General features: G+C 35.4%; 2 protein-coding genes and 1 long non-coding RNA gene across 4 annotated transcripts; 1 reads left to right on the top strand and 2 right to left on the bottom strand.

Moving 5' to 3' along the window:
- Window positions 1-2,189: 2,189 nt before the first annotated feature.
- LOC114519779 (DNA-directed RNA polymerase I subunit RPA43-like) lies at window positions 2,190-4,454 on the top strand. 2 transcript variants are annotated; one of them, XM_028539951.1, is made up of 2 exons: window positions 2,190-2,749; window positions 4,164-4,454. In XM_028539951.1, the coding sequence occupies exons 1-2, from the start codon at window positions 2,196-2,198 to the stop codon at window positions 4,414-4,416; spliced, it is 807 nt and encodes a 268-aa protein (XP_028395752.1). In that variant the 5' UTR covers window positions 2,190-2,195; the 3' UTR covers window positions 4,417-4,454. The 2 variants fall into 2 exon arrangements, with proteins under 2 accessions (XP_028395752.1, XP_028395753.1); XM_028539952.1 differs by having other exon boundaries at window positions 2,190-2,750; window positions 4,171-4,454.
- Window positions 4,455-6,939: 2,485 nt separating this feature from the next.
- On the bottom strand, window positions 6,940-7,364 carry LOC114519780. The gene is made up of 3 exons (XR_003686612.1): window positions 7,337-7,364; window positions 7,092-7,208; window positions 6,940-6,998 (listed from the first exon to the last, which is right to left on the bottom strand). It is a non-coding gene; the product is annotated as an uncharacterized LOC114519780 (long non-coding RNA).
- A 310-nt stretch (window positions 7,365-7,674) lies between these two features.
- LOC114519765 (protein kinase C-binding protein NELL2-like) lies at window positions 7,675-10,119 on the bottom strand (the record flags this gene model as incomplete). Its single annotated transcript, XM_028539937.1, has 4 exons — window positions 9,919-10,119; window positions 8,624-8,633; window positions 8,149-8,274; window positions 7,675-7,841 (listed from the first exon to the last, which is right to left on the bottom strand). Coding segments are annotated over exons 1-4 (357 nt in total), but the record flags the coding sequence as incomplete, so codon positions are not given.
- Between the last annotated feature and the right edge of the window lie 6,836 nt (window positions 10,120-16,955).

Genomic DNA, 16,955 nt, shown 5'->3' with positions numbered 1-16,955 from the left:
AGTAAGGTACTACCATTCCATGATGCAAGGAATAAAGGAATAAACGTTTTTCTTCTTCGCCATTTCGCCTTATTTGTTGGCTAATCAGAGTTCAGCCTAAGAGGTAAAAATATAAGAAATGACAGTCTAGATTTTTGCATAACGTTCGTTCTTCGTTTGTAAAGCAGCGCGACAGAAATTGGTGTTTGAAGTTTTAAGCCGAAAATGTAATCACAGCTTCACAATTGTGCATTTCTGTATCGCTCTCAAAGAGAGTGCTATTAAATATAAGCTCGTCATACACATCTGACAGCCGTGAAATGGTCATATTGAGGCTTAAAGTATACACAAGGTAATTAATTCACACGATTCGTTTTTGCCGTGTGCAAGCTTCAAATCGTTTGCGCAAGTTATATTTTGTAATTTTGTTTAGCATCGGTAAAGGCGCTGTTAAACTATGCAATTTTTCTTGCAACTTGCAATGCAATTATGATTTTTGAGGGATGTAAATTTGTAAAGAGTGTTCGAAATGCAACGAAAACGTAACGTTGGCAGATAGTAACAAATGTTTGTAATTCATACCTTTACTTAGATGTCTCAGGAGTAGAATTGCATTGCAAGTTGCATAGTTGCTGCATAGTGTAACACCGCCTTAAATCTTTTGGCTTTTTTGCTCACAAAATTTCAAGTTTAAAGTGCTACTGCAACGAAATTTTCGACCCCATTTTTATTAGCCTAAACAAATATTCAGTCTTTTAGAAACAATTTGATGTATGTATGACTTTTGTGTGTTAAGTAGAAGTTGACTAATTTTGCCCTCAAACCTCGGTATCAAATGCGAACTTTTATAGCCGCCATGTTTGCTGATGTGACGTCATAACGAGTACCGATGTTTCGAAGCTTATGGTAATATATATAGCTTGTGTGTTGTCTGTTTCGAATATTCGAGCTTGACGCAGAGAACCAAATCATTTCATTTTGAAATGGAAGTTAAGTCTGTTACCTAACATATATTCAAGGAATGTCTGGTAAAGGGTCTGAAAATATACGCCGATTTGTTAGAAAATTCAAATTAGTCTTAGCCCGTCTGACAGGGATATAATGTAGTAATATATGCCATATATAAGCATGTATATGTTGTGCCGCAAAGTCCTTTATGCCACAAAGTCCTACATAAGACGATCTTGAAGAACTTAAAAAAACTGCTTAGTCTTTCAATAAACGAAGACGAAGGCTATGATATGATGTCGTTGTTACTGATAATATTGGTGTATCACACTATGCGAAATATTCCCGCAAATCATAAACAGTAATATGATACTGCACTATTGTAAATGCCACATTGCCACTGTTTTGCAATAGCGCGTATCGAAATATATCAAAGAAACACTAACACAGGTCTGTTCATAAATACTCAAGAAACACCATCCTTGCTGATTTAAATTGAACTTCAATGTCTCAAGAAACGACACTGGCCGTGCACATTATGACACCAAGGCCAACATCACTATAATTCATCATGAATGCATGTGCGCGCGAAGTATCTTCGCATTGATGATAAAATCAGCCTTTGCCAATATATCTGTTAGCTTTCAACTTGTGCTACGATTCTTCAGACATCAAATGTATGCACAGAATCTTCTTTAAATACTCTTTTATTTAAGGGATCTTGCTAAACAAGAGTCATATACAAATCATTGAAATTGACTTAGCCGCGCAAAGAACCGCGAACCATGAAGCAGAAAGTCGGAATAAAATTTAATATTTTCTTCGACTTTGGTGATCCATCTTTTCGTTAGGAACATATGTATATAGATATTTAATAATTTTGATGAATACTGGCTTAGTAGGGACTGTAAGAAACGCAGCTTCTTCGTCGACGAAGCTACTTAACACTAGTATTTTTACGCCATGCTAAGAATCGGTACTCTTTTCTACGTCACAAACCACAATATGGCGGAGCAAAAGTTCGCACAGGAAGTGGCAAAAATCGCGACTTTGGAGAGCTATAAAAATCTTTTGAGAAAGCCAATTTTGATTCTGTTTTCAGAAATGAAATCAGGAAAGTGAGCACTTTAAATTGAGCCAATAAAAAAGGGGTCGGAAATTTCGTTGCAGTAGCACTTTAAAACCACTGATACCAATTTCCGCGGTGTCGTAAAACTGATCTCAATATAACGAGATATGCGCCACATTCACGTGTCGTAAAAATCAACATGGCGTATGACACAGCAAGCAATATCTGGTCTTACGCTGAGGCTAAACAAAAATGCAGCGAGAAATATTCATGCTTTGTTGAAATAGAGACTCAAGAACACATAACACTATCTCCGTATTATATTGGCCGCATTAAACAAGGCATTCAAGAACAAATTGAACATAAAATACAACGCTGGAAATTTCGTGATGATTATGGTGGAATAATTGTTGCTTACGATCATATAAAATTACTGCAAAGATCAGCCGAAGTTTTTGATGAATCTCCACTGCTTCACTTTGATATTAAAGTAAACTATATTATATTCAAACCAGAGGTTGGAAAAAAGTTAATTGGCGTGGTAAATAAGACGAGTTCCAGCCATGTCGGCTGCCTAGTTCATGGTAGGTTTAATGCATCGTTAGCTAAATCAAGATCGGGTAAGAATGGCTGGATTGGCAGTGATTTAGTGATAGGGAGTGAGTTTGTTTTTCGTGTGGGAGATTTAAGAACTGTTGCAGGAGTGTTGTCTATTGCGGGTCATATTAAGGAAAAAGACATGAAGTATATCAAGTGAGTACTTATTTAATTGATAGATATGTACCTTTGTCACCAGGTATGCAGATTTTTTAACCAAATCTACTGAATCTAGTTGGACTGCCCCTCCTGGTCTAAATATGATAATTTTTAGAATCAGGCGGTGCTGTCTATGTTCCAACCTATTGGATCTGGCAATTAAACAATGTACCAGATCTGGTCAAACTAATAAATATTAGTTTGATAGGTTGTCCCAAGTTGATAAAAATAAGTTTCCGTACTGTTGTGCTGCAATTAACCCATAAGACAAGTTGCAGTCCATTTGTAATCTATGCAAACCACAACTATTAGTTCCACTAATAATGTCATTTGGATTTTAAAAAGCACCTATTAAACCATGCTTTGACAGCATAACGCACTTATAATTCTCCGCATGAGAAGTGCATAAAATATGGACACCATTGTGTCCAGATTGAACTGTGCAATAGCTTACATGTATTGCTACATGTTGTAACAATGTCTTGAGTTTGAACAAGCGACAGAGTGTTAACTATATAAATTATACACTACATTTTTGACAACCATATCTGTAATACTTGCTGTTCAATAATATTGTTCAGTTTCTATGATATTTACTAAGATTTGGATTATAGATCCTATTAAATTGAGTGATCAGATTTGAAACCTGAATATTTTTTTACCTGAGTGAAACCTGAGCTACATAAATCTGATCTTTGTTTTAAGAGTAGGGTAGCTTACATATAAGCCTATAAAGCAAATATAGTTCCTGGATCATATATCTGGTTTACAGTATAATTAGTTTCCAGTATTTTGGTACGTTAGCTAACATTATATTTAGGATGAACAGAAAATGACAACCTAATATGAACCTATATTGTATTGGTCCTGGTTATTTACCTGCAGGTCTCAGAATTTGTAAAAAATTAAATGAACAATATGTTTAATCCACATAAAAGATAGAGTAGGTTTATCTCTGGTCCTTACAGGGTTTTGCAAAAGAATATTTATTTCTAGATATTGAGCATGTAATTAATAAAGTAACACAATTGAATGCTGTTCCTTGACACTGACTAACTACAGTACTTGCAAACTGTGAATTTTGGTTGGTTTTTATACACTTTCAATCTATATCAAAAGCATTATTGGCATCAATAAAAACTGTTTTTGTCATATCTAATCATTAAGGCTTCATAAATTTTCATATCATAATTGTAATATTATATTCATAATGATAGCATATTTCAGTCTTGAATACAATATTTTTTTTCTAACCTCTTGTGCAGATCGAAGTACACAGCATAAAATTCTAAATTCAAAAAAAAAACTATTTTGGTGAGCATAGGGCAATAATATTAGGCTAAACATGCCTGAAATGTTTTCTGTCTTGTGTCCCAAGCGAAAGGATATAAATATTGTTATATATTGATAGGCAGGGCCAGGGAAATTTTGTGTCACTTGATGACTCCGACAGCAGTGCTACACAAAATCATGGCGGGAAAAATAAGTCACTTGAAGGAAATTTCGAAGAAACTGAACTCATCCAAGAGGCTCGTACAAAAGAAAAAACGAAACGTAAAAAATACGATGCCCAGTCTCAAAATGACATCAAATCAGAATCGGGGTCTGAAAGAAACGATTCCTCAGTTAGAAAACGCAAAAAGGAAAAGTCAGATAATAAATAGATCGATGTATTGTATAATATTCCAGGTTCTCATTAAATGTGGTTATATTAAAGATAGTTGCCTGCAAAATATAAACTTATCTACGAAAGCTCTTAGGTCGAAATATCAAACAGTTTTTATGGTGTTTGACTGGACTTTGTACTGATCGTTGTGGTTATGAAACTGCATTTAGCGTATTTTGTACCTCCTCATGTGTGGTACAAAGATATTATGCGCTGTTTCTAAATGTCTCTCCATTTTAAAGCAATTATCCCGGGTATAATTAGTCTAATTAGCTTTTACTCCACTACGTTTTTAATTTTAATTATTCCTATTGCCCTCAACGTTTTTCTGGAGGCCCTTTGCCATGCATTGCAGAAGATCCTTTCTACGTGCACATTAAATAGATTAATTTACCATTTGATTAATTCCACACAGGTTTCCCACGTTTTCGCAATTTTCTTACGGAGAAAACTCTAATACGATCATAAATAATCGCACATAATTTAAAAATAGGAGAAAACTTTAGGCGCAATCTACAGTGAAATCTTCGCTGTGACCACAGTTGTGGATTGTCCATCCAGGGTGTCTGCAATCCCAAATATAAGACTCGTTTCCGAAACACTTTACGTCATCCAGTAAAATGGGACCAGTTCCTTGACCATAGTGTGCGTAATCATGAATATGAGTAGCATTCTGATATCCAAGCTGACGACAAATTATATGACCATCCTGCAAATTCAACCCATCATCACACACTGTTCCCCAACCATACGACGGATGATAGATTTCTACTCGGCCTTTGTTTGAAACATTTTTGCCAGCCAATCTTATTCGGAACGAAGAAACGCCTAAACAGTAAAAAAATATTCCTTTTTCTCTTCTTTCTAAATAAACCATGCATTCTCCAAGGAGAATCTGGAGGGGCGTCCTAAAAAATTGCGCTCGCTACTTCTAGAAAGGTGGAATCGTTGAAATCAAATCAATTGCCGAATACCGTGCGCAGCAGGCCTAAGGAAAATATTTGCAAAGAGACAGTAGCGTAGCCAGAACGATAATTGGGGGGGCCCATATTCATATATTCGTGATATGCAGGAATAATTTCTTTTCAAATTAATTGTCTTTACAGTCTGTTAAAATGAATAGATGAATATGCCCCCCCCCCCCCCCAATTATCGATGCTGGCTACGCCACTGCAAAGAGACAAGGCAATTTATTTCGTGAAACCAATGAACCAATAAACAGACAAAATACTACAATTCCTAAAATTAAAAAACTGACGCGGAATATAATATTGGGTATTTTTGGTAATAATTCATACTCTAAATAATGAATATTCACACCCTTGATTTCATAGCTTTCAATTTACCTTATTTTAATTTCCTACGCTATTTTCACAAGCATGCAGTCAACCACACTAAGCTATTGCTTGGTGAAAATTAATTATTATCTTCTATGACATAGAAATACAGCGTGCCACGATTGCGTTTGAGCGCCTGGTTTGACAGTTTATTTTACTATATGCCTAGTAAAACAACGACATAAATTCGACATTGCGTTTAATTACCTATTTTGGACATGAATTTGAATTATGAATAAATTGTATTTTGCATTTAAAATATACGTACAAGATTTCCCGTCACCTTCATAACCACTTCGGCACTGACATGTGTAGGAACCAACTGTGTTAGAACAATCAGCATTTGAAGAGCATGAATGTGTTCCCAGAGAGCACTCGTTAACATCTGTCAACGCAATAATTACAAACATACTAACCATGAACAATTCTCTTTGATAAAAAACCAATGACGAAATCATGCTCGTGTGTGAGACGTTACCTGAACATGTTTGACCATTTCCAGAATAACCACTTCGACACTGACACGTGTAGGAACCAACTGTGTTGGTACAATCAGCATTTGAGTCACAGACACTAGAAGTGCACTCGTTCACATCTGTCAACGCAAAAATTGGAGGTATATTAACAAGGAACAATTCTTTTTGATAAAAAACCAATGACGAAATCATGCTCGTGTGTGAGACGTTACCTGAACATGTTTGACCATTTCCAGAATAACCACTTCGACACTGGCACGTGTAGGAACCAACTGTGTTAGAACAATTGGCGTTTAAAGAGCATAAATGTGTTCCCAGAGAGCACTCGTTAACATCTGTCAACGCAAAAATTACAGGCATACTAACAAGGAACAATTCTTTTTGATAAAAAACCAATGACGAAATCATGCTCGTGTGTGAGGCGTTACCTGAACATGTTTGACCATTTCCAGAATAACCATTTCGACACTGACACGTGTAGGAACCAACTGTGTTAGAACAATTCGCATTTGAAGAGCATAAATGTGTTCCCAGAGAGCACTCGTTAACATCTGTCGAACAAATAATTACAGACATATTAACAATGAACAATTCTCTTTGTTAAAAAACCAATGACGAAATCATGCTCGTGTGTGAGACGTTACCTGAACATGTTTGACCATTTCCAGAATAACCATTTCGACACTGACACGTGTAGGAACCAACGGTGTTAGAACAATTGGCGTTTAAAGAGCATGAATGTGTTCCCAGAGAGCACTCGTTAACATCTGTCAACGCAATAATTACAGACATACTAACAATGAACAATTCTTTTCCATAAAAAACCAATGACTAAATCATGCTCGTGTGTGAAACGTTACCTGAACATGTTTGACCATTTCCAGAATAACCACTTCGACACTGACACGTGTAGGAACCAACTGTGTTGGTACAATCAGCATTTGAGTGACAGACACTAGAAGAACACTCGTTCACATCTGTCAAGTCAAAATCAGAATGAATTAACGAAAATTAAATTCACTCTTGAAAAGAGCACTGATTAGAGTGAGAAAATATGCTGCAAATCCAGTAGTGAGAGTTATGGAAACGCCTGAAGAAACTATACCTGAACATGTTTGACCATTTCCAGAATAAGTCAAAATCGCAATGAAATAAACAAACACTAATTATTCCGGCGTCAGCGATCGACGGAATTAGGAATTCGCCTAGGTTTTGTTTTGTTTTTTGTTTTTTTTTATTATTTTTCGTCGTTCCAAGTGTGTTTTGGCTCGAAATATACTAGTATTTGAAATGTGTATGTGACCGTATTTATCCACGTCACAGTTTTGTCTCCCCAGAGTTGTGGTGCACAGCTCGAAATCTTTGGATGATTTTCCGATGCGCGATTTGATTTCGCTCTCATGATACGGCAATTCCTCCAAGAGGAACAAATAAACCGTTCTTTTGATGCTGTTCGATTAAGTTTGGTTGGTTTAACTGGTATTTACCCATGCAAGCGTTTCCGTCACCTGTGTACCCAATCTGACAATTACAATTGAAGGAACCATCAGTATTGGTACAGTTGGCATTTTCATCGCATGTGTGTGCTCCCTCAGAGCATTCATTAACATCTGAATCAAAATTTATTACTCTAGTTAATCATACAAACAATGACCTCCACAATAAAAAAAATAATTAGCGCAAATAGTTATACCATTACATATTATACCAGGGACATAATTAGACCAGTACAAGTGACATAATTATACCTTTACAAGTGACATAATTATACCAGTACAAGTGACATAATTATACCTGTACAAGTCACATAATTATACCAATAGAAGTGACGTTAATTATACCTGTACAAGTGACATCATTATACCAGTACATGCAAGTGACATAATTATACGTGTACAAGTGACATAATTATTATACCTGTACAAGTGCGTCCATCCCCGGAGTATCCGTTAATGCAAAGACATTGATAGGAACCTGGAGTGTTGTTGCAATTTGCATTTCCATCGCAATCATGGCTTGATTTATTGGAACACTCATCAATGTCTAATAAGTAATTATTACAAGAAAGTAAAAGTCAACAATGGTTGTTAAGCTACTGGTGAATATAGTTCTTGAAGCTAGGTTTCAACTTTAAAAAAGTTTCTTTCGTGGAAATCTTTTGGTGAAATTAGTACCCTTGCAGGGTTCTTTGCGCCGGCTCAGGTATAACCTGAAGTTTTCAACCTGAGCTAGGCTGTGAGCGAACCTTAGAATGCAGACAAAGAATTGTAAAATATACGAAGACGCCACATTGAAAATCAAAAGTATTTGCAAAATTGTTGCAGTATTCAATTATACCTGTTTATATAGAGATACTTCCACAGACATCAATATTTTTTAAAATTTTGCTTACCTTGCGTTACCTAGAGGGAAAAAATAAAAACACATAAGTTAAGATAATCGGTAAACCTGTGAATATGGCATTGATCGCATTTTAGTATTTGTCAAGTGATAAGCTAAGGTGTAAGTTAACTTCCTTCCAACCTACCGCGACGCAATTTTTCCTTTCGTAAACTGTCGCGCATTTAGTGAGGCCAAAGAATACGTATTATAAGAAGTGTAGCTATAGATTATTTTTGTGTCCCAAATTGTACACGTCATGCACACGCCACGGGGACATTTTTTACTATTTCTGCCGTTTTACTAGTAATTTGTTGGCTTTTAATTGATATAAATTAATAAATTTCTTTTTAAATAAATTTTTATCCCCGCAAATGGCAAACCGTTAGTGAAATAGGTCGCACGGCTGAGAGCTATGACGAGGCCGAGAAAGTTTGAATATTTTTCGTCAAAGGTTGCGTTAACATGGCTAACATATCTTATGAATATATATATATATATATATATATTAATATATATATATATATATATATATATATATATATATATATATTAATATATATTAATATATATTAATTAATATATATTAATATATATTAATATATTATATATATATATATATATATATATATATATATATATATATATATATATATATATATATATATATGTTAGAGCAGTCCTGCGCATCTGTTCTGCTCATAAATCAGCGTGGAGACTTATTCATGATTTGAAAACTGATTTCTTAAACTTTGCATACTTTAGCGAGCATAAACTTTGCGACGAATTTATTATAAACATTTTATACTGCAATTTGCGTTCAAGCTTGAAGTGTGCAAAATGTTTCACGTTTGTTTACGTTTAAAACACAACGTTTCGGGAGTAATCAGACCCGTTTGGCCCAATGATGTTGATTCGTTATGAGCATCCAACGGTTATTATTAGAATGGTTTGATTCACAAAACAGCACGTTTGAACAATTTTACAATCAAATTGCGTATTTCATTGTAGTTATTATATTTATATAACGTTTATTAGCTACCAAACGTACTGTTTTGTCGATCAAAACATGTCATTTTCGTTACTATAATTTCCGTGTTGCATGCTCATATTAAGGAATCAATATCATTGGCCAATCGTGTCTAATTATCCTCGAAACGTTGCGTTTTAACGTAAACAAACGCGAAATATTTTGCACGCTTCAAGCCTGAACGCAAATCAGTGGCAGTTATATGTTATGATTTTATACACGTGAAAAACAAAAAATAAATATGAAACCTTCGTCTATTTTTACATGCTAAATCTTACCAGAACATCCTCGTAATATGTCCAAGTTCCATTCTTTTTTCTTGTTTTGTTCATTGTTACAGTGCTATTGCTCAATTGACAGTTTTTGCTATAAATATTGCTGTCCGATCTGAAGTTGTAACCATAGCAATTTTCATGACCTGTGCAGAGAATATGGCATTCCCCCACAAGGTGGACATTGTGACTGGAGATCAAGTTTAAACGACGTATCGCTTTGTTTCCTAATATTTAAATTAAAAAATAACAATTTTTTCCACACAATAGCGAGGATTCTTCTCGTAGGGTAGAAAGTTTTCAGTTCAGCTGGTTTCCAAGCCATTTTAGTATTAAAAAAGTGTCACATATACATTCCGAAGAAAATTATATGCATGTTATAGCGGAGTTCTGATTTCTCTTTTGCTAATCTAAACTCCCATGCACAGTTTTAACAATACAACAGTAAATCCGAACATGATTATAGAAAAAAATAAGTTTAAAAATGCACTTAACGTATGTATATAATTATAAGACTTCTTTAATCTTAACTGAAAAAAATAGCAAATTATTTTCAAACTATGAAAACTTACCAACAATGATTTTTCTAAAATGTCGCCATGTACATGGTTTGTCGTCGTTCATGCAAGGTTGTTGTCCATGGGATAACGACAGTATCATCACTAATAATCCACCTAAAATTAACGCTAAATTTAGCGTCACAAAGGTCAGGGGCAGTTGTGTTTTTCAGTACAAGAGAACAAGATGAAAACTGAGGCTGGAGCCAAAAAACTGCGCCGAAACAGCTCTAAACACAATTTATATTGGCCGCAAGGTTTAGATGTCATCCGGCTTTGAAAGAATTCGCTGAAAATTACTGTTAATATAAATCTACAAATTAACAATCGGATTATAATTATAGTAGATTTTTATTTAAAAATTAAACGTCTTTAGATAACAACTCTAGCGGGAAGAGCCGCGGCATCATGCTATGGTTCTTGCATGGAACAGGCCGAACAGCTCCTTGGTTATACTTTGGAAACGTAAAGCGTTTGAAAAACATAGAGATGTTTTGATGAATTAATGTTTTCATTGCAACTGAACATCCTTTTGCTGTTAGAAGTATGTTTTATGCAAACCCAGTAAAACTCGTATTTGTACCGGCTAAAGGAATAGAAACTCAACGCTTAGGCTATATGTGCACATGGTAAAGTTTTCCATTATTTACACATTGGTTTTCATTCCAAAACGGTTTCAAACACCGTCATTTTACAATAGACGTTGAAGCTCATTTAACTTGGCATAATTCTTTTTCCTTGGATCGTGTGGACAGGCCGGACGTCAAAACAATAATATAGATAAAAAAGATTTTAAAATTGATTTCATAAAACTTTGGCCGCTCCAGGTGTGAACTATGTTTGGAAGCTGTCAAGTTGGCAGGGAAGTTGTCAATTCCATTTTGTAATTCGCAGCGAAGTTCCGAAGTTCGATTCGAACTTCGGAATTTCAAATCGCACTTTGCGGGCAATTTGACTAAATTGCAATAAAATGCAGGCCACTATAAAATCTCAGCTCGGGCAAAGCAATTTCAATGAAGCAAAGAGATATTATTGTAATTGCTTTGCCCTAGTCAAATTGCCGCGAAGTTCCCAAATTTCGAATAATAGTCAGAATAGCTATTTTAGTATATCAATAATAAAATAAAGTTCATAAGGAAATGTTCATATCAAAGTTTGTCTTCGGTTTTGGCGAAAACATATGTTTGCGGGCGGCATCAGTGTCAGACATACGAGGTTGATGTCTTAGAGGCTAGCTAACTTTATACCTATTCTCATTGGGAGTTTTCCCTCATATTGCCAGATAACAGAAATATTTATGCGAGAGGAAATACGTAGGCAGTGGCAATATACCACGTGATACCCGGTTAGTATAAATCTAGCGTGTAATGGGGTATTTGAGGCTTTTCCGCTCTTTCACCACCGAAAACCAGAAGATCCGTTGAAAAAAATTTGCCCACCCTCCTCCTCTCGGCTGCGACGATATCCGCATTTTTGCCTTTGGCTGAAAATTATTTACCCCCAATCTGAATTCCTCTTCAGTCGAAGGCATTGTGTGGGAAGGCGAGCAGTGAGAATATATACCTATGTAGCGTGTGCGCATACATGACATGCGCTTTAGCCCTAAGTCCTAATGCATGGGAGAGTATAAGCCTCCGGAAAACGATTTAAAGGCCTTTTAAGAACGAGTGTTTGGGATGAAAGATAGAATGACAATATAGAATTACATCCTATAGGAGTGCTTCTGCCGCAAAAACGTGTGTGTATTGTTTTTCGCAGAAAACCCGCATGCTAGTAATCATTACAACGGCTTTGATCATTAATGATTTTAAAGCTTTAGATTATATGAATCCCTCATTGATGAATGTCATAGAGACCTATAATATTATTAGACCGAAAAATATTTAATATTTATACTAAAAAGCGATAAAACTTACATTGTCGCATGACAAGAAATACACTCTTCAGTAATCCGGGAAATCCGAGCATTATTCTACGAAATTAACAATATTTAACACGTGGTTATCGTGATAAGAGAACACTCTTCTTTGATTGAGTGTCTTATCATTTCTTTGCTAACCTTTCAAGAATAAACAATTCTTGTTCACTTTCATGTCATGCATGATGACGCAATTTTTTTGAGGTAATATTTAACACTTATTTACTGCGAACGAAGGAAACATTATGTTTTGTGGACCCGAGACCTGTCGATATTTCACGAGGCGAAGCCGAGTAAAATATCGATGGTCGAGGGTCCACAAAACATAATGTTTTCTGAGTTTTCGCTAAAAAGGTTTTTTATTTTATACCACTTGTCAAAGAAAAACCAAACAACGAAATATCTATTCATAAAAGACATAAATTCAAATGGATAAACGTTGTTATTTCGCATGAGATAACACGTTATCTCACTCTGCAGGGGGTCGCACTGGCGACATCAAAGTTTCGTCACTCTCGCGTGATTCGCACTCGACCAATGAAACGCTACAAAACAAAACTTTGACAAGTGGTATATAATAATTGATTATATTAATAGCATTTAGCGCTCAAATTTTTTAGGGCTGACGATACGCGCTTCAAGATAATTGTGACTATTTGAACAATCAAAACATTGTATGCTCCAATCAGGTGATTCTGCTATCCCTATGTCTTTGTTTCATAGGTGAATGGCACAGGATGAACACAAAATACATGATCTGGATTTCCCTCGATGTTCGCTTTCAAACTTTCCTAACAGCACTGCGCGAATATGTCTACCGGACGCGCTTGATGCGGCCAGGCAAAGCGACACATATAAATAAAATTCTGGAAACACAATTTAGAATCTATGGACGCCAGAGCAGTAAAAACGTATTATCTTTAAGTAATCTACAAGAATATTATGATAGGTTAAAATTTATTTGCGTTTGGAAAAAAAACTTTGAAAAATCGCGCCGCGTTGCCAAATTGCGTCCTATCTTGTGTGGGCCTTGACCGTGGCGTTAACATGCACCAAATCTACGACGTGATGTATTACTGCTGCATGTTTTTTCAAAATTTCACAACAGGGGTGGAACACATTACAAATTTGACTCCTTTTGGTTGACAAAGTCAGAGCCGTGCGATGGTGTAACTAAATGTGTTAAACGCTTCCGGACGTAGTAAAAAGTATATATACAAAATTGGCTACTTCGCATGGCTATATTTTCCGTATAGTAATACTTGACATTTTGCAGCCAAACATGGCAATTATACTAATTTCGGTATGTTCTTCTAGCTGTGGTGAATTCTTTCTTGTTGCCTAGATCGTAAGTTGCTCTATATTATGCAAAAGGTCCATTGAATAGTCAAACAAAATTTTAAAATTCATTATTTGCTTGATGCGTGAATGTACCAATGCCAAGAAAGTAATTTTAATTCACACCACTAAAATGAAACAAAAAATATGGTTTTGGAGGAGCAATTTTTTACACACGATGAATTAGTTGTTTCTACTGGCCATCATGACATGAAATAAAATTTCCAGAAAGCTAAATATTTATCAACCAAAACTTTTATTTTCTATAAGCGATCGAGGTTGGTTCAAACTTAGGGTTAATTTTTATACTTAGCGTGATATTCTTTTAGCTCTCGAATCTTCACGTATTTTTTGTGTTGTCCCTCTTCAGGGATTCTTCTTTTAACTCCGTTGACGCGTTCCCTGGCTGGAACCCCTTCTGAATTAGGTCTTGAACGTCTAATGACGGTCAAGTGAATTGACATATGCACGACGTTCAACCCGTAGCATTCTTGTTGTTTCAGGCTTCAAAGCTGCCTAGCCTCGTGCAGGTAATGTCGCGACAATGTTTACAGGAAACAACATTTTTAAGAATCTACTTCGAAGTATTATTAAAGTTAATAGTGCATGACTTTATATGAAAACTTATATCAACTATTCCTCCTTCGAATATATTCGGCCTTCAGTAGAGTTTTTAATTGAAATAAGCCACCTCAGCGTTTAAATTTACACAAGATCTCAACCTTTATTAATAAATAAAGAAATTATCTTTATCGTTCCCTTAAACGCGCGTGATTATACACAAGAGAATTTGATAGAATTTTATATTAGACTATACTAGTATACTACTACATATTTAATTTACCACTCAGACGCAGTTTACACTACACCGGATGCGCATTGTCACGATATCAAAATTGGCCATGTGAAAGCGAGTTTTAACCCCGAAATGATGATAGCATTATTGCTTTAATTATATCTGCCAAATGAAAGTTTTTTTTTGCACGTATAACGTTACGCGCACGTATGAAGCTCAAAACTTTCTAAGTTGCTGTATATAGTTAGTTTTATGCCAAAAAACACACCAAATCATCAACAGAATATAGCCTTATTCATGTATTCAATTGTTGATCTCATAAGTATCATTTAAATTATTCTAAAATTTACGTGCGTGCACGTACGAAAAAGGGGACAGTCGAAAACAGCGGTTAGGCTGCGTCCGCACGACCGGATCCTCTTGTCACGACATCTTCGTGTACCTGTGTAAGGCAACGATTCTTAGCAAATGCTCGTTAATTTAAAAGATTTGGCATACTTATTCCAGTCTGGAACATTAAAGACCTTAACTGTGTTTTATTTTATTGACACGTTCCCTGGCTGGAACCGCCCTCTGAATTAGGTCTTGAACGTCTAATGACGGTCAAGTGAATTGACATGCACGACGTACATCAACCCGTAGCATTCTTGTTGTTTCAGGCTTCAAAGCTGCCTAGCCTCGTGCAGGTAACGTCGCGACAATGTTTACAGGAAATAACATTTTTAAGAATCTACTTCGAAGTATTATTAAAGTTAATAGTGCATGACTTTATATGAAAACTTATATCAACTATTCCTCCTTCGAATATATTCGGCCTTCAGTAGAGTTTTTAAGTGAAATAACCCACCTCAGCGTTTAAATTTAACAAGATCTCTAACTTTCGGCAATAAGTTATTCATACCGACCAAGATACCATTTCACAACAGCAGGTGATACTTTTTCCGTAATTAATATTAACTCAAATTTCATTTTATAATGATCATAAAAAACCTTAGGAATAACAAGTTATTTCGGCAGGAAATGATCAAAGATCATCCGTTATTGCGTGAAGCCTAGGATATACATGCAGGGTGTCACTATAGAGATAAAGGTTATTTCTTAACCTTTAATAAATAAAGAAATTATCTTTATCGTTCCCTTAAACGCGCGTGATTATATGCAAGAGAATTTGATAGAATTTTATATTAGACTTGTAGTATACTACTACATATTCAATTCACCACTTAGACGCGGTTTACACTACACCGGATGCGCATTGTCACGATATCAAAATTATCCATGTGAAAGCGAGTTTTAACCCCGAAATGCTTTAATTATATCTGCCAAATGAAAGTTTTTTGCATGTATAACGTTACGCGCACGTATAAAGCTCAAAACTTTCTAAGTTGCTCTATATAGTTAGTTTTATGCCAAAAAACACACCAAATCATCAACAGAATATAACCCTATTCATCTATTCAATCGTTGATCTCATAAGTATCATTTGAATTATTTTAAAATTTACGTGCGTGCACGAACAAAAAACGGGACAGTCGGAAACAGCCCTTAGGCTGCGTTCCCACGACACCGGATCCGGGATCCGCTTGTCACAACATCTTCGTGTGCCTGTATGAGGCAACGATTCTTAGCAAATGCTCGTTAATTTAACAGATTTGGCATTGGCAAAAAATATATATTTTTGTTAATTTTGAATTGCTAGAACTGTCTGTTATTGAATTATGGTTTACTAAAAGCAGTGTATTGAACGGTGAATAAAAGCAAAGTTTTGAAAAAAAAGCAATATAGAGATCTCCGCACCCTAATATTGTGATAAATAAATGCGTTATGCATTCTTTCTGAGATACTTTGGCACAGAGTAATGTATAGAGTATAGAGCGTATTATGTCAGTACATGCACTTTCGTTTTAAATCGCTGCTACAAACTTTTACAAATTTACCAACAATGACGTTTTCCAAATGTTTTTAAGCAGTCGGCACTTATGTATTTAATGTCGTTTGTTCGTCTTGAACTGTTGACAGTTTGCTAAGTACATATGATTATTTTTTTAAATACATGATTATTTTTTTAACTACATCTGCATATATGTCACCTGTATATAATGGCGATATACTTGCCATAACGATTGAGTTAAATTCGACATACATTTTGTGGCGTTTACCCAATCCAAAATATTGAAAAACGAACTTCGTTTTTTGTTGTAAACTAAGAATTCACGAATTTGATAAAAATTAGGTTGTTCACTTCTTCCTAGTTTGTAGACAAGAATGTGGGAATTATGACATCCGTGGGACAACTGTAATATATTTTATGCATATTCATCCATGCAGTTTCGCATGAACAACACCTGCCTATTATGACGTCATCAAAAGTTACACTATGGTTCATACTAAAGTAGGAAGTTGGGGAACTTATTCATGTAGTGTTTCGTCCTTT

The sequence above is a fragment of the Dendronephthya gigantea genome, unplaced genomic scaffold (genome assembly GCF_004324835.1).
Source record: "Dendronephthya gigantea isolate DGI-Jeju-01 unplaced genomic scaffold, DenGig_1.0 000014F, whole genome shotgun sequence".
Taxonomy (NCBI): Eukaryota; Metazoa; Cnidaria; class Anthozoa; order Malacalcyonacea; family Nephtheidae; genus Dendronephthya; species Dendronephthya gigantea.
Note: the sequence above shows the minus strand (reverse complement) of the source record. Positions and strands in the feature narration are given on the sequence as shown.